The sequence below is a fragment of the Pongo pygmaeus genome, chromosome 3 (genome assembly GCF_028885625.2).
Source record: "Pongo pygmaeus isolate AG05252 chromosome 3, NHGRI_mPonPyg2-v2.0_pri, whole genome shotgun sequence".
Lineage (NCBI taxonomy): Eukaryota > Metazoa > Chordata > Mammalia > Primates > Hominidae > Pongo > Pongo pygmaeus.
Window position 1 is genome coordinate 67,092,489 of NC_072376.2, and position 24,930 is coordinate 67,117,418.

At 35.3% G+C, this 24,930-nt stretch overlaps 1 protein-coding gene across 39 annotated transcripts in view; it reads right to left on the reverse strand.

Annotated features, from left to right (window-relative positions):
• FIP1L1 (factor interacting with PAPOLA and CPSF1) overlaps nt 1-24,930 on the reverse strand; it is a 76,678-nt gene that overhangs the window by 32,058 nt on the left and 19,690 nt on the right. For 21 of the 39 annotated variants that reach the window (XM_054486180.2, XM_054486185.2, XM_054486178.2 and 18 more), the window contains 3 exons: nt 21,449-21,558; nt 12,725-12,832; nt 1,511-1,604 (listed from right to left, as the gene is read on the reverse strand). In XM_054486180.2, the coding sequence (XP_054342155.1) occupies nt 1,511-1,604; nt 12,725-12,832; nt 21,449-21,558 (312 nt within the window). The remainder of the gene's footprint in view (nt 1-1,510; nt 1,605-12,724; nt 12,833-21,448; nt 21,559-24,930) is intronic. The other 18 variants (XM_054486208.2, XM_054486194.2, XM_054486206.2 and 15 more) reach the window with 1 other exon arrangement.

The following is a 24,930-nucleotide window of genomic DNA, read 5'->3' on the forward strand; positions in this document are numbered from 1 at the left end:
CTTGTAACCTTAAGACCAGGGTTTATTCTTGAAAAATAAAGCAATGTTTGCAAAATGCTTATTTGTGTGAACAGGTTAAGGGACAGGCACCATAAGAAGCACCCCAAACCTACTGAAATAAAACAAGCAAAGTGGCACCTGAAAATCTGGATTTTTGAAAAGCTCCCCAAAGATGTGTAAATAAATTTGGGAAAGACAGCCAACATAATGTTGTATATTTAATTTATGCTTCTCAGATCCTTGCTGACTAAAGCAATCTTTTAAACATACAATCCCTCTTTCCACTAACACTTCCTACATTTAAGTGCAGTGTTTTTTGTAGGGCTTATGCTGATAAGCTATTTCTTAAAGTATTTATTTTGAGAAATCGTGGCATTTTAATGGTAAGGGGAAAGGAAAAATGGACTAACATCTTCCACTATAGAAATGATTTGCCTTTAAAGATGCAAAAAGGAACATTTTACATGATCAACTTAATAAAGGTAAGAATAAAGTGCTCTGGACATTTTTAAAAGGACTCAGAAAATAGAAATAAATAATGAAAAAAGTATGGCCAAACTGAATAGCTGGAAGTCTCAGTTACTAAAGTTCTAACATTAATTATCCAACTTACTGATAATTTATCTCCCCTCAATTTTTCACCTAAAAACAAAGGAGCTCTACATCTTCTCCAGAAATGTCACATTAAATAAATCATGGTATATTTATCCAATGAAGCTATCATGAAGATATTTTAATCATATTTTAAGAATATGAAAACATACAAATGATAATTTTAGATGGGGAAAAAAGTATACACAGAAATATAATTATAATAGTATCCCAATTTTGCTTAGTATCAAGAGATGTACCAGATGTGGTTATCTTCAGGTGGTAAAATCACTGGTGGTCTTTTATTTGTCATTCAGTAAACCTATATACAAGTTGAGTATTCCTAATACAAAAATCTGAAACCTGAAATGCTCTAAAATCCAAAACATTTTGAGCATCAACATTTTATCCTAAGTGGAAAGGTCCACACCCAACCTCATATGTGATGGATCACAATCAAAACTCAGGCCCACTACACAGTTTATTCAGGGTTGCCAAAGGAAAAAAGATTATCATAAATTAACAAATCATTATAATAAATTAAATAACTTATTTATGAAACATAAATTTCATGTTTAGACTTGGGTCTCATCCCTAAGATTACATACACAAAAACATTTCAAAATCCGAAAATTTCAAAATCTGATACACGTCTGGTCCCAAGCATTTTAGATAAGAGATACTCAACCTGTACTATGTTTCTATCAAGGAAAAGAAAAAAACCCTATTAAAAAAAGATTCAGAGATTATAAATTCCAACTGGAAATGCCTTTATAATAAATGACTGGTTCCACATTTTAAATCTCTTTGTATCACCTAAAACACAGCATAGCACTATGACTATCTATTGAATAAATTAAATTATAATGCTGATATCATCCCTCAGTTAAAGAAAATTATTTATTTTAAAATACTAAACCTGTATGTTGCTGTTCTCATTTGCCCGTCGCCTTCCTTCTACTCGGCTGATAGTTATAGTCTGACCGATAACATCAATTGCCCCAGGTAATCTCCTGTAACATAAAAATTGAATCAATTCAGTTTCACCTAATTAGATGCTTAAAAAATAATAAAAGCAGTGAGAAATAAAAACTTGTTTGCAATAAATTTTAAAATAAAATCAGATCACAATACACATTGAAAAATATCCCTGAGTTTAAGCTCACTACTTTGCATTGTCATAAAAATTTTTATTAATAAATAAGCTAGAATCAACATACCCAACAATGATCATAATGTTAAGTTTTAAGTCTCTGTAGAGCTCTTCTTCTACACTTACTAGTTTTAGTAGTCTCCAAATAAATTTATCTTTGTGAAATTAAATAAGACAGTAAATGCTAGACAAATGGAAATTTTGGGACCACTACAATTGTAACACATACTACAGCTCTATTACAGAAACTTTAAATATTCCCCAAAAAGGCCTGAAAATGCTTATTTTAACATACACAAGATATTTTCCTTGTGATATATTCCAAGTGTTAAAAAACATAAAAAAGGAACCAGTTTGCCATTTCTGATAACTTGCATTTAGATAGAAAAATTCAAATATTTAAATACTCGCCTCACCTCTACAATCTTTTTAAAGTTTATAAGGATATGGAAAAATAGTCTATCATAAAACAATGCTACAAATTTAAGAGAAAAACTTAGTAAGTTGTATTTTAAATAATTAAAATAATGTTAAAAGCTATTATGCAGATAATGGACTTTATAAAAGTATGCATGCCTAAGATGATACAGAAGTCATTGGAGAAACAGGCAATGAAAAGTGGATGCAAATTAGATGAATTTCTCTTCATCTATATTTCAGTTCTGAACAATACTGCCTTTAAAACTTTATAGAAGCAAAACAATTAAAATACCGTAGATCCTTCCACAGTCACTAGATTAGGCTCCTAAAATGACAAATAACAGCAGCTACCATAGGTTGGATGCCAAACCCATTATATCTAAACCTCACAAAAACTTAAAAATTACTGTATACCTGTTAGAGACAAGCCATGGTCCAAAGTGAAATCACTGACCTAAGCATGAATTAAATAGCAAAAGTAACTTTCAAACCTGAGTGTTTCTGATCCCAAAGACTATAGACCTCCCCTCCCCTTGAGCTAGGTTTCCTTCCAGCAAGATGATTCACCTTTGAGGAATTTAAGACGTTTCTGGAAATCATGAGTTAGTAACAGTTTATCTCAAGTAGACCTTGAAACACTCCACAAATTATTTTGTGCTAACAAAGACAGCCCTACAAAAAGCATATCATGACATCTGAAAGGTTTTCAAGTACATAGTCAGTTCCCACTTACCATCCCTTGCCCACTTAAGACTTCCCTTCTCTATAATTTTAGTACAATTTTAAAATGTTCAAGCCTTTCTAATTTTATGCCTGAGTCACTGACTTCCTAGATTTCCTCATGATCCCAAAGATCACGAATGATTTCATTGGAAGATTAACATATCCTCCAATACAGCTGGGGAAAGATCTTAATATTCACACGTTACAAAAATCCAAATATCTCTACAATAAAACAAATATTGCTTCAATTTCTTCCCTATAATTTAAATTGCAAAGTTATGCCCACCATGACAGCATTATCAAAGCACATACCATCAGCCCTCTGATACACAGACATTTCATATTCCAACATTCTACTAAATACAGGTGTGCATTCTGAGGCCATAATTTCCTCTCCGTTAATTGCTGCCCTCCATTGTCAAAATTTTTACTTTCACTCTATTTCCTTTTCTACTATTTTCTCTTGCCAATCACTGGACTCTCTCCTTTGCATTTTTAAATTTATTCCCATCAAGAACAAATTCTACCAAATTTGTTTGGACTTGCAAGTCAGATAGCAAATTCTCCAAATTGTTAAAAGTGGTAAAAATAAGATCTAGATATAATAATAACTTTCCTGTTGAGGGGAAAATTTTCTATAGCCTGTCTTTTACCATTTATTTCTGAGGATCTCTAGTTTTCAAAAAGTCTGGGACACATGGAAGAATTCACCTCTTAAAATGTACCTTAAATATGGTCAGAAGTCTAATTAGTTTCTTTCAACTTTAAATTGATTGTTTTTAATCACTAAAGATTCAAAATGGCAAATACTATGTTTCTAAAAACATATAACTGAGAAATCAGCCTTAACAAGTATATATCCCTAAAGGGAGTTCAGAAAATTACAATTCTCCACATTTTCAAAACATCTCCTTCTGCCTGTATTTTTTAACCACATAAACTGATTTACTTTAATCATATAAATGAAGCTTACCATTTTGTTCCAAAATGTTTTATGATGAGACACACAGTATGTACCACAGTAACAAAAAGCACATAATATCTAACACTGACAAATAATTTAAAAATCTAATATTATTCTGATGCCACATTATGAAAAAAATATTGAACCATATTATTCCACGAAAGTTCTTAATGGACAGCTTTTTCTTTCATTGCTTAAGAAGATTTAATAGAGTTTCCCTATGAGGAAATCTACTGTAACTTAAGAGTTCCACAAAGCGTAGGTTTGATTAGGCCAACAAACTTGTTCAGTAAGGTAGACAGCTAATGCTATTACCAAAATCCTCTTCTCCATATCGGACTCAATCATCTAGTAAAAAGCTAAGAAACTAACCACTCTGGGTGTCTGAGTTAATGTACAGTTTAAACAGGCAGTAAATGTTCCCAAGAGCCTCTACCTCCCCTTCTGGCACAGTAAATGAATATAAAAAAATCTCTGAAGTTACAATGGAATTAAATTATCATATTTTGATGATTCTGATATCCCAGAAAGAATCTGAAGGCTCCCTGCAGAGATGCAACAGAAAGTTTAAGATGACAAATCAGGGCTAACAGAAGATAGACAAAGGGCCACAAATTGATCTCTGAAGGTCAGGCTCACGCATGTAATCCCAACACTTCGGGAGCCTGAGGTGGGAGGATTACTTGAGCCCAGGAATTCAAGACCAGCCTGGGCAACATGGCGAGACTTTGTGTCTACAAATAATTTAAAATATTAGCCAGGTATAGCAGCACATGCTTGTGGTCCCAGCTATTCAGAGGGCTTAGGTGAGAGGATTGCTTGAGCCCAGGAGATGAAGGATGCAATAAACTGTGATTGTGCCACGGCACCCCAGACTGGGCAACAAAACAAGAGCCTGTCTCCAAAAAAAAAAAAAAAAAAAAAAAATCTCAGCTGCTTTTTCTTAGAAGCCAAAGCAAAGGACATCATTAATAACAAATGTCTTTAATGTACATAAGATTAAAACAAAGCATTTGCTCTAAGATTGTTTTCCCAGTAATGACAGCTAGTATTTATGGAGCACCTACTATGAGCAAGGTAAGCACTGTTCTAAATACTTTATATATATTTAGTCTTCATGATAAACCCATAAGGTAGCAACTCTCATTACTGTCATTTTACAAAGGAGAATAAACAGAAAAAAATTATCCTTTGAGTCTAAGAGAAAATATGAGTACAATAGTTTTTAAACTTTATTGACTACAAAACACAGTAAGTACATTTTACACAGCAATCCAGTACCCACAATACATTAAAAACTAAAAAAGATTCATGAAACAATACTTAAAAAAGGAAAAATGGTGACATTAAGATAAAATGTAATTTTATTAATATTTAAATATAGCATAGGAAAAAAGCAAAATAAACAATACAAAACCAAGAAATACTGGTTGGGACCACCAAATTGTTTCACAACCCACTAATGGATTGCAATCTCATGTTTTCAAAAATACGGAAATAAAGTCTCCAAAATTCCTACCAAAAAAAAAAAAATGAATTTTAAAGAGCTATTTCTCAAAATGCTCTTTAATGCTGAGTGAAGCACAACAATGCCCAATTCAATAAGAGCAATTTAATCAGGGGAAGCAAAACAACATGGTCTGCGTATCTAGCCCTCTTAATGGTCAGGCTTGATCTAATAATTTAACTGTGCTTTTGAGAACAGTTCAAGTTCTTAACTAGCAACATGGTTCTCTAAAGAAGAATCAGGATGTCCCTGATTTCTAAATAAACAGATATGTATAGATGCAATTTTCAGGCAAAAGCCCAGAGTTTATAGCAAATTTTCAAATTATTTTGCTTGAAATATTGCTTGAATTATTGCTTGAAAGTTTATAACCATATTCTAAAAGAATGGGTGAATCACTTATCAATGTAGACATCTACGAATGTTTTCTCACAGAAGGGCTTCTAATAAGAACTGGGCAGCAAACAGTTCAAAGGTCCATTTGCTAAGAAAAAGCCTAGAATGTGGCTATCTCATATTCCCAACTTGAAAAGAGATGCACTTGTTATGACATTTAATTCAGGTCACATATGTAAATAGATGGCTGTAAACAGTTCCGCATGGAAATTGTGTAGCATCTTTTAAGCTACTTTAGGAAAGAGATGAGCCTTAAAAGACATGTAGGATGGGAAGATAGAACATTTCAGATGGAGGGACAACTATGAGCATAGAGAAAAGATGGAGAGGGGCAGATATGTGCACAATTTCTACTTGGCAAATATATTACCTATCCATTTGCTTGCAACAGAAGTATCATGCACCTTTGATAGTGGTTACCAACCAAAAGACATTCAAAGAGGCAGAAAATGTAAATTAAATGAGAGGCACATAAAGAAAAAGACTGTGAGGCTGTAAAATGCTATACAAATATCAGCTCCCATTGTAACTACATCTATCATTTTACACTACATCTATCATTTTACTTCAAAACCGTAGGTGCCCAGCTATCATTTGATTTTAATCTTTATGCCAACCCAGAATCAAGACTCTAAATCAGTGGTTCTCAACCTTGCCTGCATATCAAAATCCTGATGCACAGGGTGTACACCAGACTATTTAAAATAACATTTCTGGGACCCAGCATCAATACTTTTTTGAAGCTTCCTAGGTAATTCCAATATAGTCAAAGTTGAAGACTACAAATCTAAGAGCATGTTCAAGAGACTGCTAGACATTTTGTTCCCTCCAGAAAGAACTTAAAGTAGCTCATAAAAAATTAATATTTATTTATTTCAAGAAAAATTTAAAGTCATATCCATCAACATAAGAATATCATTGATTACATATTTTTCTACTGATCTTTTAGTTTTGTGGTACTTGAGCCCAGGAATTCGAGATCAGCCTGGGCAACATGACTGGTCTGACATGGTACTGTTTCTATACCTGTGTGTGTGTACGTTTTACTTTCACAAGCACAAGAATAATTTTCTCTATAGTATATACACAATTTATAAAGAAAATATATTCTAATGTTCGAGTAACAATTTATTAATGAAAAATCCCATCCAGAAAAAGAACTTAGTCTAAAATAAAAATCACAGAATTCAAAACACTTTTCTGGACATACAATTTATTTTCTATCAGTACTACATTTAAAGAGACTGATAAAGCCCACGATGAAAGAGGAGATCCGACACTCACTGAGTGTCTGATTTATCTTTTTTTTTTTTTGAGATGGAGTTTCACTCTTGTTGCCCAGGTTGGAGTGCAATGGCACGATCTCGGCTCACCACAACCTCTGCCTCCTGGGTTCAAGCGATTCTCCTGCCTCAGCCTCCCGAGCTGGGATTACAGACACATGCTACCATGCCCAGCTATTTTTTTAAATTTTTTTTTAGTAGAGACGGGGTTTCTCCATGTTGGTCAGGCTGGTCCTTTTTTTTTTTTTTTGAGACGGAGTCTTGCTCTGTTGCCCAGGCTGGAGTACAGTGGCACGATCTCAGCTCTCTGCAAACTCCGCCTCCCGGGTTCACGCCATTCTCCTGCCTCAGCCTCCTGAGTAACTGGGACTACAGGCGCTCGCCACCGCACCTGGCTAATTTTTTTTGTATTTTTAGTAGACAGGGTTTCACCGTGGTCTCGATCTCCTGACCTCGTGATCCACCCGCCTCGGCCTCCCAAAGTGCTGGGATTACAGGCGTGAGCCACCGTGCCTGGCCTGGTCAGGCTGGTCTTGAACTCCCGACCTCAGGTGATCCGCCCGCCTCAGCCTCCCAAAGTTCTGGGATTATAGGCATTAGCCGTCACGCCTGGCTGATTTATCTTTCAAGCCCTGAAATAGGTGCTTTCACAGCTCAGAACTTATTTAATCCTTACAAGTACATCACATTTAAGGTATATGGGGCCGGCATAGTGGCTCACACCTGTAATCTCAGGTGTGATTTGGGAGTAGGCCGAGGCAGGAGAATCACTTGAGTTCAGGAGATCAAGATCAGCCTGAACAACATAGTGAGACCTCATCTCTACAAAAAATAAAAAATTAGCCGAGCATGGTGGGCATGCCTGTAGTCCCAGCTACTCGGGAGGCTGAGGTGGGAGGACTGCTTGAGCCTGGTAGTTCGAGTTTGCAGGAAGCCATGATCCCACCACTACACTCAACCTGGGAAACAGAGTGAGACTCTGTCTTGAAAAAAATAAAAAGTAAAGTAAGTACATGTCCAATTAGTTTCATTTTCACACAGGTGGAAAGAGGAGGCTCTTTTGCATTGTAAAGTGGCAGCACTAGGATTCAGGCTTAGCATAACCAACTTCAAACCCCTTCCCTTCTTCTTCAACAGTGTTTATCATACTAATTTTCTGGGGTCTGAATTTTTTAAATATCAATTTTTAAGCTCTATTTAAAACAAAACAAAAAAACCTTGAATGTGTAAAGGTGAAATAAACCCAAATTTCACTCACTGGAGGACATAAGTGTGTTCAAAAGTGCAAGCAAGTTTACTCACTTTTGTACAGAGCTTGGAATAAAGCTCTACCTTCCATATTTATGCTTAATTTCATGCTTTTAAATATATCAATGAAAGGAAAAGACACAGCTCTACAAGAAACTTAAAAAAACAAACAAAAAACCCCAAAGGCCTTCATATGTCCAACAACATAAAATCTTACAAACTACACACTATATAGCAATATGCATTCAGAGCACTTGATCAAATGCCCCAAGGTATAGGCACATCTTTTCAGTACAGTGTCTCATCAAGACATAAAAGGAGATAGTCAGAGGAAGAGGTCATTCTTAGATATAATGTTCATTTAACGTCCAGTTTTATTATAAGTATTGTGTTTAATATAAGAAATACATGCATGTTTAAATGTATTAGTGATTTAACATTGAAAAGCAATTTTTACTATTCATTGAAGAGTATGAATCAGTTAAAAAGCATTCTAATACAGGAACATAAGCTTAAGAAAAATAAACTATCACTTGAAAATTAAGAGGAACAGAACTTGGTAACATAAAATGGAAACAAAATAAAAAAATAAACTGTGCATTAGGATATGTTTACAGCAATCATCCATATTACCAGTTTCAATTTCCTGCACTCACTAAAACTGCTTCATTCTTCTAATTAGTTTCACAAGAGTTAAAATTTGAATTTATAAAGCAAACTTACACCATAAAATGCCATTGTTATACATATAGATTTAGCTTGAAGAATACTGTTAAAGTTTGAAAAACACTTATAGATTTGGCTTGAAGAATACTGTTAAAATTGGGAAAACACTATATTATACAAATTAATAGTAACTAGCATATGATAAGGCCACAACTTCAAATATAATAACTGTTATTTATGTATTTATTTATTTATTTAGAGACCAGGTTGGGCTCCATCACCCAGGCTGGAATGCAGTGGCACGATCACAGCTCACTGCAGCCTCACCTGTCCAGTGATCCACCCACCTCAGCCTCCCAAGTAGCTGGGGCCACAGGTGCACACCACCATGCCCAACTAATTTTTGTATTTTTGGTAGAGTTGGGGTTTTGCTATGTTGCCTATGCTGGTCTCGAACTCCTGAGCTCAAGTGATCCACCTACCTCAGCTTCCCAAAGTGCCAGGATTACAGGCAAGGAGCCACAGCGCCCAGCCCAAATATAATAACTTACGAAAAAGATCTTAATCATTATTTACTTGCTCTTTACAAACATTTAAGCAATGCCTCAAACTCCACACTTGTCAGTTACATTAACTACAAGAGCTGGAATCTAGTTTTTCTTACACTACTAGAGAGTAAGAGTGAGAAAGTGTGTGTTTTAAAAGAGAAAAAGTAGCCTGAGAGAGAGAGAGAGAGAGTGTGTGTGTGTGTGTGTGTGTGTGTGTGTGTTTAAAAAGAGAAAAAGTAGCTTTTATCCAGGGTATCTGTTTTGGAATTTTCTTTTCTTTTTTTTTTTTTTTTTTTTTTTTTTTTGAGATGGAGTTTCGCTGTTGTTGCCCAGGCTGGAGTGCAATGGCACAATCTCGGCTCACTGCAACCTCTGCCTCCCGGGTTCAAGCCATTCTCCTGCCTCAGCCTCCCAAGTAGCTGGGATTACAGGCATGCGCCACCAGGCCCAGCTAATTTTTGTATTTTTAGTAGAGACGGGGTTTCTCCATGTTGGTCAGGCTGGTCTCCAACTCCCGACCTCAGGTGATCCGCCTGCCTCGGCCTCCCAAAGTGCTGGGATTACAGGCATGAGCCACCACACCCAGCCTATTTTTGGAATTTTCTAAAGCACAAAACACATAATGAAAATACAGCTTCAAACTTCCTTCCACATATATTCTTGAGACTAATTACAAAGTTAAAGCGAAGAGTGTTTTTTTGTTTCCAAAGCATCTTCTTTAGAGAGAAGTAGGTGTAGATGGAGTTGCTATAGATAAAGCACTGAGATGTGTCTCTTTCAGGTATGGGAAACAATATTTTTGCTATAAATTAGCCATCTGGTGTCCAAAAATAAAATACTATATCTAAAGTAAAACAATTTTAAATAAAAAATTCTAAGTCAAATAGCTGATATAAAAAGAATTTCAGATGTTAAAACAACAAAGCCAAAGAAACAAATTTTAAAATTACATTGAAAATAACATATTTTAAGTATTTCTTTTTTTTTTTTTGAGACAGGGTCTCGCTCTGTCACCCAGGCTGGCGTGCAGTGGCGTGATCTTGGGTCACGCAACCTCCACCTCCCGGGTTCAAGTGATTCTCCCCCCTCAACCTCCTGAGTATCTGGGATTACAGGTGACTGTGACCATGCCTGGCTAATTTTTGTATTTTTAGTAGAGACAGGGTTTCACCATGTTGGACAGGCTGGTCTTGAACTCCTGACCTCAAGTATCCACCTGCCTAGGTCTCCCAAAGTGCTGGGATTACATGTGTGAGCCACCACGCCTGGCCTATTTTAAGTATTTCTATGCCTTTGTCTATGAAAGTTGACTTGCCTGAACTATTGGTACTACAAGTCAGAAAAGCAGGTATTCTAGTCCTGATTTTGCCTCTTAACTAGCTGTGAATTTGGGCAAATTCTCTAATTTCTCAAATCTCTAAGGACTAGTTTCCATTGTAAACCAGGGACTAGTCAGAAAATAAAAGAGTTTCAGGTTTGAAGAGGCTTTCCGAATTACACAGTCTAGCTCCACTGTTACAACTGTGGTAATGGAGGCATAGGCATGTTAGGAAACCTTCCTTAATTCACACAGGTAGTTACTGACAAAACTAAACCTAAAATCCAAGTCCAATACTTATGCAACAAAACAGTTATAAGTTTAAGTTTCTTTACCAATAGCATGATAAGTTTATAAGTTCTTGTTGTCTGGCCCTTTTAGGTTCAGTAAACAGACTGTCCATACTGCAAGGTTAAATACAAACCCAAGTGTTTCTCTATGCAATAATCGAGTTAGTTGTTACATAGAAGTCGTATTAGTACAATTACGAACTTTTAGGTTCCATGGAAACGTTGTATGTGAAAAGACTCATACACTTCATTCTACACTCGTCAGATCTAACTTTTCTTTATTTAAAATAACTCTTGAAATTTCTACTGGTTTTTCAAATAGAATTTTAGTGTTCAAAAACAAAGATAAATCAATATTATATAATACATAGATTAAAAAAATCAATGAGTACTTTCAAAATAATAAGATGAAAACTTTCCTCAACCTACTAAAGCAACACATGCAACTGACACTATTCTAAGAATGCAGGTAATATATTTTTATCTACATTAGTTACTAGACTTACAGTTTAGACATTCTTACTTTGAGATGTATATCCACTTTAAGAATGACTAAACTTCTTTACTAACAGGAAATACTTACAACTCATGTGGAATATATAATTAAGACTGTATAGAAAATGAAACATAAGAAAATCAAATTTTGATAGTGTTTCCTCCCTTTTCTTTTAGGTGCTATGATCAAAGGTATCTGATCATAATTTACATTTGTATTTTTTAAGTTTTTAAATTAAAATAATTGCAAACATATTTATATAGCATTGAGCTAACCAGGTAAATTGCTTAAAATTCTCTAACAAAAGCAAAAACAAAAAACAAAATTACCCCTTGCATATCATAATTATTTAAAACCTCAAATGATAAATTAGGAAAGTATCTTGGTCTGTATTTTGAAGTCAGGTTATCAAAGCACAATCTCTCAGACTGATCACTGCAGGTAATGTAGTTTCATATTGGAACATAGTTGTTTCTCATTGCATCCCTTAAAGATGAAGTTATTATTTCAATTTTCAGGCTCGGAGAAATTATAATATTCATTCAAGGTTGTATGCTGTGTAAATTTAAGATTCAGAACACAAACCAAAATTCAATGGAGGGTAGATCATTAACAAAAGCATAACAGCAATAAGGGAAATAGCATATTCCAGGGCAGCTACTATGTCCACTTAATGAAATCACAGGTTTTTGCACTGTAGTGGGTATAAGATTGGAAAGATTCAGTAGAGTCAAATTTTACGGGTCCTAAATACTGGCTCAGAATGTTAGGTTTTATTCGATAAGTAGTGAAAAGCACCTGGGAATTTTTTTTAAATGGGATGTGGTATGAGAAAGAATTAACCTGCAGCAAGAGAAGGAAAAAAAAAAATTACTGAGCATCCATTAGCATGGTTCAATGTAATTCATTAAATATTATAAACAGCCAGAAAGATGGGTGGCAAGACAAGTGCTGGGTTTTGATTTATAAGATAACTAAAAAACCTACAACTGTACCCTGAAAAAGCATAAGTTGGAGGGTAAAAATATGGTACAGTCAAAATTTATTATCTTACTAATAAGGCATAACAACATTGATGATCTAAACATCAGGGAGTATCCAATGTTTAAAAATAGCCTTACCTTAGATCAGGTGATTCGGCCCTCCCATATCGATCCTGCCACTTCCCAACGCTTGAATTGGCTTTTCTGGAGGCAGTACTTGTCTGAGACTGAGAAGAGGTGCTGTTTCTGGTGAGATAAATTTTCTATGTTTTTTCTTACATATTGTTGTCTCTGACCCCCCTTGTTCTGTTTTTTTTTCTTGACATGCTTTTTCTAAAGTCTTTTAGTATGTTCCTACAGTATCATTTTCAAGTCATATAAACTACTTGCTGTGGTACTAAGTATTTAAATATAGGTGTGCTATCAACACTTTATTAACTCTAGAATATTTTTAGAAATATTCTTCAACATAGTATGATGTCAATGCAGAAATGAGAAAAGAACTAAGGATTTACATCAGGTTACAATACATTATTTAAAAAATACATTTCTGTGCCTCTATGAATTCTTAATATTAATTTTTGCAGTTTTACAAAATCTTATTCAAAATTTTGGTATTTCTTTCTCTATATTCTTCAACAATGGATATAAGTATTGTTAGTGCAACCAGTTAACAGCAACACTCTGACGTGTTTCATAAAAACCTATACTATTTTATAAAAAATCCCTTTCAAAATAACTCTTTCAAAGTAAAGTTCCCAAAAAAGTTAATTTTATCCCAGTTGACATACTTCATAAAAAGTTCAGATATCTGCAATATTGCCAATACTTTACAGAACTAATAAGATGCTCTTTCAAAGCAACAGGATATATATACATGTTTATGCATCTGCTTGTTTATGTAAAAAGAAACACAGGAAAAACAAACCAGAAACGAAATGAAATCTGTTCTGACAGGAATGAAAGAAACACAGAAAGATGTGACAAGTTTCTATATACCTTTGGATACTCTTGCCTTTGGAACTGTTAGATGTTTTACATATGCAAAAAATAAATCAGTGAACATGGAAGGAAAAATAAATGCTAAAACTGCATACAAACAGATACAATAAACCAAATTACATATTTTAAATTATTAATATAACAACACTGTAGGAAACTTCTGAACCCAATATTTGAACTATATACCCTTAGCCTAAAAAGAGACAAAGAAAAAACTGTAAACAAATCCTAAACTCTACTGAATAGGTTTTCTCATAACAGTAAAAGTTCTGTATCTGTTATATGTGTATTTCAAGATTCTGGGAGCCAGGTTCTCATTGTGAAAAAAAAAGGAGATGCAATATGGAATAGGGAAAGAGAAATAGGAATAAGAATCCTGTGATGTTCAAATGGAAGTAAAAGAAACATGATGATTTCATGACTAAAATGTATTTCAAAAAACACACATGGAAATTTCATCTTGAAAATGCCAATTCTTTCCTAGCTCTGAGTGCTGAAAAGGCCTGGAAATAAGGATGCCCTAGTATAAGGAGCACAGCTAGCACCCTGATCTTGTTTTTTAATTACCATTCCCCACTAAAAGGAATCACAGTGCCTTTGAAAATGGCTGCTTCTAAGGAAGAAACAGGGAAACTACAAGATAAGCCCGGAACATCCTGGTAATGCCAAACTATAAAAACACCCTAAAAAAAAAAACATGATGGAGACATATCAAAGGTCACGGAGCAAGTTTGAAGAGGCACAATTTGATGTTCACATCAAAATGAATTACAGTTTATATAAATCATACATACGGTTTAAACACCATGTATACAAATAAGCTATATTTGTAAGTCACACATACACACTTTCTCGCACATAAAATAAGAATTTATGAGTCTAAGTGATAAGTGGAGGAGTGGGAAAGCTCATTTTTAAAGTAGAATGCCAACAAATAAATGTTAAGAGAAATAAGAGTTACATAATCACTATTTTGCAGCCATTACAGTAATAACTGACTAAAGAAAAAACTTATCACTGGCACTAAAATCCCTGAAAAGTTTGAAGAGGAACAGGATATTTAGTCTTTCCACAAATTACTTATTAAATACAAAGGAAAAAATAGCAACTTTGGAGTGCAGAAACCCAAAGGACACCATCACAACTAAGTCATTAGAATTATCATTACTAATAAAATAACATGACAAACTGACATCCTGTATTTCCAGGCCAATACACTGAGAAGGGTACATCATCACTTACATAGTATTCCTGCCAAAAAAAGCAAAACCTCAATCTAATCATGAGAAAATATCAGGCAAACCCAAGAACAATTAACTCAACAACTAGATTGTACTCTTCTAAAATTCAATGTTAAGAAATACAAAGAAAAGCTAAGAAGCTGATTCAGATTTAAGAAAAACAAAAAGATAAAATAGTTAAATTTAACGCGTGACACTGGATTAAGTCCTAAATCCATGAAGAAAGAAAAGATTGCCATAAAGAATATTGGGATAATTTGCAAATTTACAGCCTGCAATTAGATGAAAGTACTGATTCACTATTAGATTTTCTGACTTTGATAACTCTGCCGTATGATTATCTAACAGAATGTCCTGGTTCTGAGGAAATACATGCTTAAGTACTTAAGGGTAAAGGGGCATGATGCCTCCAATTAATATTCAAATGGCTCAGTAAGAAAAATGTTTTTGAGAAATTATAACGCAAATATGACAAAATGTTATTAACTGGAAAATCTGGATAACAGTATATGGAAGGTATTTGTACTTTTTTTTGCAATTCTTTGTAAGTTTAAATTTTTGTCAAAATAAAACTTTTTTTTTTTAATGACAACAAATGAAGGAGGCATAATGGGGCCTTTTGGGGGTAATGAAAACGTTCTATCAGTCTACATCCTGGTTTACAAAAGTATGTTTAGTTTGTAAAAATTTAACCAAGATGTACATTCCTGATATGCTACTTTTCTGTATGTATGTATTTCACAAAAAGTTAAGATGAAAACTTTTAAAGATTAAGCAAAGCATTCTGATAAATTAAATATAAAATTTTACCTAACAACGCCAATTTGATGGGTAGTACAGAAAGTTGGAAACCCAGCATTTCTATTGATAAAGTACGAAAAAATATTTTTAAAAGTTCTGTGCAAGCATATCAACACTTACCTATACATTAACAAGGCAATCTAAGATTGTAAACAATGGAAATACGGTGCTTAGGTCAGTAGCACAGCTCATTAGTCTTAAACATCTACTGTGCACCCTGTATTACGTCTTAATGAATAACACTTACTGTTTTCTCCCTAAGGTCAATACAATTTTACTTTCAAAGATGTCTGTCCAATCTCCATAAATATAATGAATAAAACAAAAAAACATTTTATGGGAAATATTTCACAATGACTGCAAAGTATCCTTTTTATCAAATGGAATCCAGAAAACAAACTTTCCTAATGAGTCGTGGCTACTGTCCTTTACGTACAAAAGTGACAGTATTGACAACTTAGGTAACTTCTATAGGTAGCAGTGGTAATTATTCATTTTTGGTTTTTTGGTAGTGATAGCCCTGCTAATTTTTCCATCCTTTCTTTACCTCCTTTCAGCTGTCCCTTACCTATATTTGCCCTCCATCTCGTCTTAGCCAATGGCCCATCATTACAATAACTCCCTCAAGTAAATGCTCACGTACCTGTCCCCTTTATCCCTTTTTTTTATAATTGCCTGATACATCAATCTCTGTTAAATCCAACTCTAGCTAACCTTCATAAACACTCATATACCTAACAAGAGTCAGAGAAACACCCAAAAAGCAGCTGACTTGTCTCATTTTAAACCCATGGCCATTAATCTCAAGAAAAGTTGAAAATATACAGCAGCCCCCCTACCTTATTCTTGGGGGATACATTCTAAGACCCTCAGTGGAGGATATATCCTAAGGTCTCCAGTGGATGCCTGAAACTGAGGATGGTACTGAACCCAGTATGTACAATGTTTTTTTCTGTACATACATGCCTATAAAATTTAATTTATAATTAAACACAGTAAGAAATTAACAACAATAATAAAAGAACAATTATATTAGGTAAGTGCAAAAGTAATTGCGGTTTTTGCACTGTTGGGATCTGCAGTTTGATACTGGAATACATTCTTAAACAAGTGGTTATGTTACACATCATTTTAATGGGCATTTCTCGTTTTATTTATTTTTTCTGCTAATGACTTTTTACTTGCTGTTTATGTTTATTTTAGACTATGGAAATGATGTTAGACAAAAAGCAAATTCGAGCAATTTTCTTATTCAAGTTCAAAATGGGTCATAAAGCAGCGGAGACAACTCGCAACATCAACAACACATTTGGCCCAGCAATTGCTAATGAACATACAGTGCAGTGGTAGTTCCAGAAGTTTTACAAAGGAAACAAGAACCTTGGCTGGTCGTTGGAAGTTGACAATGACCAACTGACAGCAATCATCGAAGCTGATCCTCTTACAACTACACAAGAAGCTGTCGAAGAACTCAACGACCATTCTACGGTTGTTAGGCAGTTGAAGCAAATCAGAAAGGTGAAAAAGCTCAGTAAGTGGGTGCCTCATAAGCTGACCGAAAATCAAAAAAATCATCCCCATGAAGTGTTGTCTTCTCTTACTCTATGCAACAATGAACCATTCCTCTATCGGATTGTGATGTGAGATGAAAAGTGGATTTTATACGATGACTGGAGATGACCAGCTCAGTGGCTGGACAGAGAAGCAGCTGCAAAGCACTTCCCAAAGCCAAACTTGCACCAGAAAAAGATCATGGTCACTGTTTGGTGGTCTGCTGCCAGTCTAATCCACTATGGCTTTCTGAATACCAGCACAATCACTTCATCTAAGAAGTATGCTCAGCAAATCGATGAGATGCACGAAAAACTGCAACACCTGCAGCCAGCACTGGTCAACAGAAAGAGCCCAATACTCCTCCACAACAATGCCCAACCGCATGTTGCACAACCAATGCTTCAAAAGTTGAATGAATTGGACAAAAAAGTTTTGCCTCATCCGCCATATTCATCTGATCTCCTGCCAACCAACTACCACTTCTTCAAGCATCTTAATAACTTTTTGCAGGGAAAACACTTCCACAATCAGCAGGATACAGAAAATGCTTTCCAAGAGTTTGTCAAATCCCAAGCATGGATTTTTACACTACAGGAATAAAGAAACTTATTTCTCATTGGCCAAAAATGTGATTGTAATGGTTCCTATTTTGATTAATAAAGATGTGTTTGAGCCTAGTTATGATTTAAATTTCACAGTCCAAAACCGCAATTACTTTTACACCAATCTAAAAACAATCTACTATAATAAAAGTTATATGAATGTCGTCTCTCTCAAAATATCTTATTGCAACATACTACAGGTAATTGAAACCAAGGAAAGCAAAACCTAGATAAGGAAGTAGTACTGTACAGTTTCTCTCCCTGTGTCATCAATTTTTTACTTTAACTCATTCCCATCAGTATATAAAAATACTGTAATTCCTCTCATCTTGAAAAAAAGGCTTCTCTTGACCCCACACTTCACTCCAGCTGCCCAGCTACTCCTTTCACCTAGTTTATTCACAGAGCTCCAAAAAACTATTTCAGACCTCTTTTCTTCTCAAACACTCAATGCTACCTTCCAATGGCCTCTTATTTCCAACAGCCTCACTCTCACCAGATAAGTCTGCATATTATTTTGCTGGGAAAAATGAAAGCAATCAGAAGAGAACTTTCAATTATTCCCATTCCATTATCCACCTACCCATCTGCACTGGTGCCCTGTATCCTGCCTTCGTTACTGTTCCTATGAATGAACGGTCCATGCTTCTACTTAAGGGCAACTCCTCCACTTCATGTTACATCTCATCCCTTTGGCTTTATTAAACGACATTGCTCTACAACTTCCCTTTCTTACATCATCAATTTCTCCTCTAGTAAATCATTCCCATAAATATACAAAATGCTGTAATTATTATTATTTTTTAGACAGTGTCTCACTCTGTCACCAAGGCTGGAGTGCAGTGGTGCGATCTTGGCTCACTGCAACCTCTACCTCCTGGGTTCAAGTGACTCTCCCGCCTCAGCCTCCTGAGTAGCTTGAACTACAGGTTTGCTTCGCAATGCCCAGCTAATTTTTGTATTTTTAGTAGAGATGGGGTTTCGCCATGTTGGCAAGGCTGGTCTCAAACTCCTGACCTCAACAGATCTGCCCATCTCAGCCCCCCAAAGTGCTCAGATTACAGGCATGAGCTACAGTGCCCAGCCAAAATGCTGTTTTTTTCTTTGTTTTGAAAAAAAACTTCTCCTGACCCCACATTTCCCTCCAGATACTGTCACATTTCTCCGGCCCCCACAGAAAGAAAATAGTCTTCCAAAAAGTGCCCATATTTTATCTTTCTGATTCTTTTCCTCCCACTCTTTCTTTAATCCATTCCAAAGTCTTTTATCTTCATTTTATACAAATGAAAATGATCCTGGTCAGGATCACCAATGACCATCAATAAAATCCAATGGTCATTCTTAGTCTTCATTTTCTTGCCCAATCAATTGGATTTAATATTTGATAGCTGACATTTCTCCTTCTTGAAACACATCGTTTTCAAGACATACAGTCGGTTTTTTTCCTACTTCATTCATCATTCCTCCTTATTAATGGTCTCCTCTTACTAGTTAATCCTTATTTTCCTGACATACAAGGGAGTGCCCCAAGGCTGTCTCTTACCACTTCTCTATCAATACTTACCTCTTTTATGGTCTAATTCCATTTCGTAGTTTCATTTAAGTAATATTAAACACTGATTATCCTAAATTCATTATCTCCAGCCCATACTCTTCCCTTCTACTCCAGATCCATATAGCCAACTCCTACTCAAATTTCCCACTTGCATGTCCAATAGGCATCTCATTTTTATTATGTTCTACACTGAACTCTTGGTCTTCCTCCTCCAATAACCACTCCTCCTTATGGTCTTTTCCATCTCTGTAAATGACAAAACCATCATTCTGGTTCAGTTGATCAGAACAAAAACCTTGGATTCATCCTTAACTGCTTTTTCCTCTACAATCTACATCCAATCCATCAAGATAGGCTATTGGCTTACCTTCTGAAATATAACTGGTATCTGACTACTTCACAACATCTCCACACCATTATCTTGGTCAAGTTACCATTATCTCTTGCCTAGACAATTGCTGCAACCTCCTAACTGGCCTCCCTGTTTTCACCCACCCTAAGTAACTCTGTAGTCTGTTTTTAGTAAAGCGACTAAATCAAAACTTTAAAAACCTAAATCAGATTATTTCATTGCTCTGCTCAAAATCTGCCAGTGAGTCCCCATTTATTTAATTTATAGGAAAAGCCAAAGCCTTTATAATGGCACACAGCCCTACATAATCTGGCCCAAATTTTGAAAAGCCAATCAACAATAAAAAAAACAAAAGGCAAAGTACAGAAAAACTATTGATTTAAATAGTTTAAGTATAATAGCAAACATCTAGAGTATTTTCTAGGTACCAGCACTGTTCTAAAACACTTTACATAAACGAATCCACTGAATATACATAACTACATTGTGAGGGAAGTACTATTACTACATTTTACAGATTAAGAAATCAAGGCATAAGAAGATTAGAGAATTTGCCCAATGACAGCACAGCTAGTAAGCTGCAGAGCCAGCATCTGAACTCCAGAAATCTGACTCCAGAGTCCAAGCTGTTACCATCACTCTATATTGCAGAATACCATAAACTCAATGAATGAAAGTTAACCTCTTCAAAAATGTATAAGCCAAAAGAATACTACATATTAAAATATTATATATTACTACATATTAAAAGCTTAGCTATCATAAATTCTTTAAAACTAAACATTTTGAGATTATATTTAGCTTAAATAATCACATTTCGTTATGTCTATGACAATTCACAAAAATCCTGGATCACTTTATGACATTTAATTTTGGCTGAAGGCTTCAAGAATCTTTATCTTACAGCTAGACTAGATGCCACTATAAAGTCTCTTCCTGCATTAGATTATTCTAAAATGTCTCTTATAACAATACAAAACTGCAGAATAACAAAAACAGAAAACTATATAAATTTAAACCAGTAACACAAAAGATAAGTGATCTGGCCGAGAACTAGTAATAGCTGGGTTATTAACTTGTTTCAGGCCCAGACTTTAGTCATCTTATCTAGTCCAAGATTAAACTACTGACCTCAAACTTCGCTAGTCTTAGCCTACTATCCTTTACCAGTTTCCTGGTAATGGCATAACAGGGTAACCATTTGTCACATTTAAGTAAAAAAGACATTTTCTAGCATATTTGCCTCTTACATCTGATACCTTCGGGAACATAAGAGGTATTATCATATAAAATCAAACAACAACAAAAAATCGTTCCAATTTTAAAGATTTTCCAAGCTGAAATTTCAATAGCCTCTTTTACTACAATTAGCAAAAGACCTTCAGGCCAATAGATCTAGACTTAGAAGTCCAATAATTCTTTATGTAAGAATAGGGAGCACAGGAAACAGCAAATACTATTGTTACCACCTCTCTTGAATGTAAGACTGTCTCTTTATTCACCTCTCTTGAATATAAGATTGTCTCTTTATTCATACACAAAACTATATACCACACTTCACTTCTTGCTTACCTAGGCTTTTTAGATGGAAAAACATCAAGAAGTTTCTTGTGAATAATTCATTTTGTACTAAAACAAAGTAAAATGTTCCAGTTTTTTGGTAAAACATTCAGAGCTTTTATACTTAATATAGCACAAATACAATGTAAAGATATCAATGTCGTACAGTAATTGAGTTACAACTATGTAACTAACCTGCTCGGTGGAAGCCCAGTCTTGAACAAAGAAGGAGGAGAAGTAAACTCAGCTTTTGCAGATGGAAGGGCTGTTTCTTTCTCTGAGTTTCCAGTTCTTCCCTGCTGTACCTTTAAAAAAAAAGGTTATTAGCTTGTTGAATTTAACAGAACACTCAAACATAACGGACTTTAGATGTTAAAATAAGTTCACAACATTTAATTTGAAGTTAAACACTAAGAATGTTTCTTTGCTGAATATTTATTAAAATTAGCCTATTTTAGAACAGTATTAGGTGAAAGGCACCAAAGAGAGTATGGGATCAAAATGTTCCAACTATCAAAAAGTTCACATTAATAACACTTAGAAGCCGAATAAACTGTAATTCTTTGGCACTTTCATAAATTCCCGCAGATCACTACAAATAGGTCCCAGATACTTGGTTATGACTTCATGTTTCAAATTCAAGAAAGGCCTTGAAGAATTTTCCCGTTCTGTGTTCACCACCCTTATTCTAAGAAAACAATAGGTGACCATTTTAGTCATTCTGACCATTTTCTATTGAGATTGTGATTTCCTGTAACACAAATGTGAATAATCTGCTACTGTACATCCATACAATTTCTCCCATTTTCCCATCACCATTAAAAGTACCATCATCCTGACAGTTCAGTAGGCTTAAAAGCTTGAAGTCAATCATCTGTCTTAATACCTCTTCTCACTCTGTCACCCAGACTGGAGTACAGTGGTGCAATCACGGCTCACTGAAGCCTCCACCTCCCGGGTTAAAGTGATTCTCTTGCCTCACAGCCCCCCGAGTAGCTGGGATTACAGGTGTGCACCACCATGCCTGGCTAAGTTTTGTATTTTTAGTAAAGACAGGATTTCACCATGTTAGCCAGGCTAGTCTCAAACTCCCATCCTCAAGTGATCCACCCACCTCAGCCTCCCAAAGTGCTGGAATTACAGGTGTGAGCCACCACGCCCAGCCTTCTCTCTCTTAATATTAATTTTAAAACCAGTTATCTACTTACTCCATAATTTCTCCAAGATTTGCCTAACCTTTCTGCTCTTATTAGATCCTTTGACTGTGGCCCAGTCACATTCCTCTAGTCTGTTGAAATGACTTCTTTATGCTCTTCTGCTTTTATACTCACCTTTTTATCTTAAAATTATCATCAAACTATTCAATTTAAACAAACTAAATTCAAGTTTCCTTACACTTAAATAATATCACACCATATTTTATGTTCTACTTAAATTCTATTTAAATTCCCTGCTCCATTTAAATTCAGCATCACTCTCCTTTCCCATGAGGCAAAGGCCAAGAGAATCTCAAGACATTTTGACTGATATATTTGAACCACCAATTCAATTCCAAAATCATCTACCTCCCAACTAATCTTTATGTGAGAAAAAGAAACTCTTTTACACTTAAGCCATTATAGTCAGATAGATCTCTTATTAAGTGTCCAACCCAATCCCTAATTGATACCCTCATATAATGAGGATCTTACATTTAGTTTATTTGAAAATGAGTTCTACCGCTTAAAAAAAAATTTTAAATGCCCTGATTCTACTGAGATGATGAGAATCAGCACTAAGGCAATGGGAACAGAAAGAAATGGACTTGACAGATACCTGACAGGTAAAACTGACAGGATCTGGTGAGAGAATGTAAACATCATTTATTGAATATCTATTATGTACCAGAAGCTGATAGAGAAAAACACAACAGGATCCTGGACCTTAGGAAAAAACAAACACACCAACAATCAGAGCAATATAATAAATATTATGAAAAAAAATCTAAGGGATAAAAGATGTTATAATAACACAAAAAGAAATGCATTGTTCTGCCTGGGGATGTCAAGGAATATTCAGAGTTGACACTATTGTCCCAATTGCTCCCCTGACCACCAGTAATTTCTATGTAACTTCTTTCACGTCTAACAGACATCTCAAAGTTACCATGGCCAAAACAAAACTAATTTCCCCTAATCTGATCCTCTACAAGTCTTCCCCATATAAATAAATGGCACCATCATCTACTGCGCTGCTCAAGGAAAAAAAGAACCATCGAAATTATCTAATACATATGAACACCCAATATGTCAACTTAACAATATATGCCAAATTCCAATCTGTGATCAGTAACCTTCCTGGAAAACACAGCTGGCAGTACTCTGAGGTTTGTCATTTGTAAAGAGAGTCACACAGATATTCCAGACTATTTACAGATTGTTTGGTTTACACTGAGAGCTATCACTTCACTTATGTGTGGCAGAGAAATGAGATTTCAACAATTCCTTTTTGCATTTTTTATTTTTATTATGAGCCTTTTTATCAACAGACAGAGACTACCTAATTTAGCCATGAGAAGAAAACAGCACAGACACCCTGCCTTCAGAGAAGATGCATGCCACTCCATTCATGAGTACCATTCCCCTGAGAGGGGATAAGAATAAAAACGGTGTTTTTAGACTACTTGGATTCAAGCTCTAGCCACACAGCTCACTCTCTGGTGATCACTGATCTCTCTAGCCAATTTAACTGAGTCTACCAGAAGAGGAATGAAGGAAAGTTACTCAACCACCCAAAAGATTCTCATTATGGCAATAGTGTGATTGCTTATAAGTTCCCATACAAAAAGGAATCCTTTGAAAGCATCTGGGATGATGTATTAGTGTCATAGGATTTTCTTCTTCCTGGTTTCTCTTTACAGGGAAAACAACATGAATTCAAAAGGATTCCAGTCTGAAGCACAATCACTTGCTTCCATAACAAAAATATCTCATCTTTTTCTGCACATGAACATTCTTTCATTGGTTAAAAAGAAAAATAACTTTGAATGTCTTAGAATTCTCTAGCAGTAAAAACTGGAGAGTTCAAAATGTTCCTTTCATACTCCATAATTCTCCAAAAGTATTAAGTCTGTGTATGCTTCAATAATTTTGTTTAAAAATGCTCAATCTGAAATCAACTGCAATGACCATCTGGCTTTGCACAACAGGGAGAAAGCAAATGGTTCACTGGTTATTTATATAGAGAGACTAAGAAAGAAGCTATTAATTGCCACTAATTTTATGACAGGCTTTAATGTTTATGAAAGCATGATTTTTTAATTTTATGAGCAATGTCCATTTGAGGTTGTAAAAGAAAGCATAAGATTCTAATTGTAGGCTGGGCGTGGTGGCTCACGCCTGTAATCCCAGCACTTTGGGAGGCCAAGGTGGGTGGATCACGAGGTCAGGAGTTCGAGACCAGCCTGGACAACATGGTGAAACCCCGTCTCTACCAAAACTAAAAAAATTAGCCAGGTGTGGTGGCAGGTGCCTGTAATCCCAGCTACTTGGGAGGCTGAGGCAGGAGAATTGCTTGAACCCGGGAGGTGGAGGTTGCAGTGAGCCAAGATCGCGCCACTGCACTCTATCTAGCCTGGGTGACAGAGCAAGACTCCATCTTGGGGGGAAAAAAAAAGATTCTAATTGTAGTTCATTTTA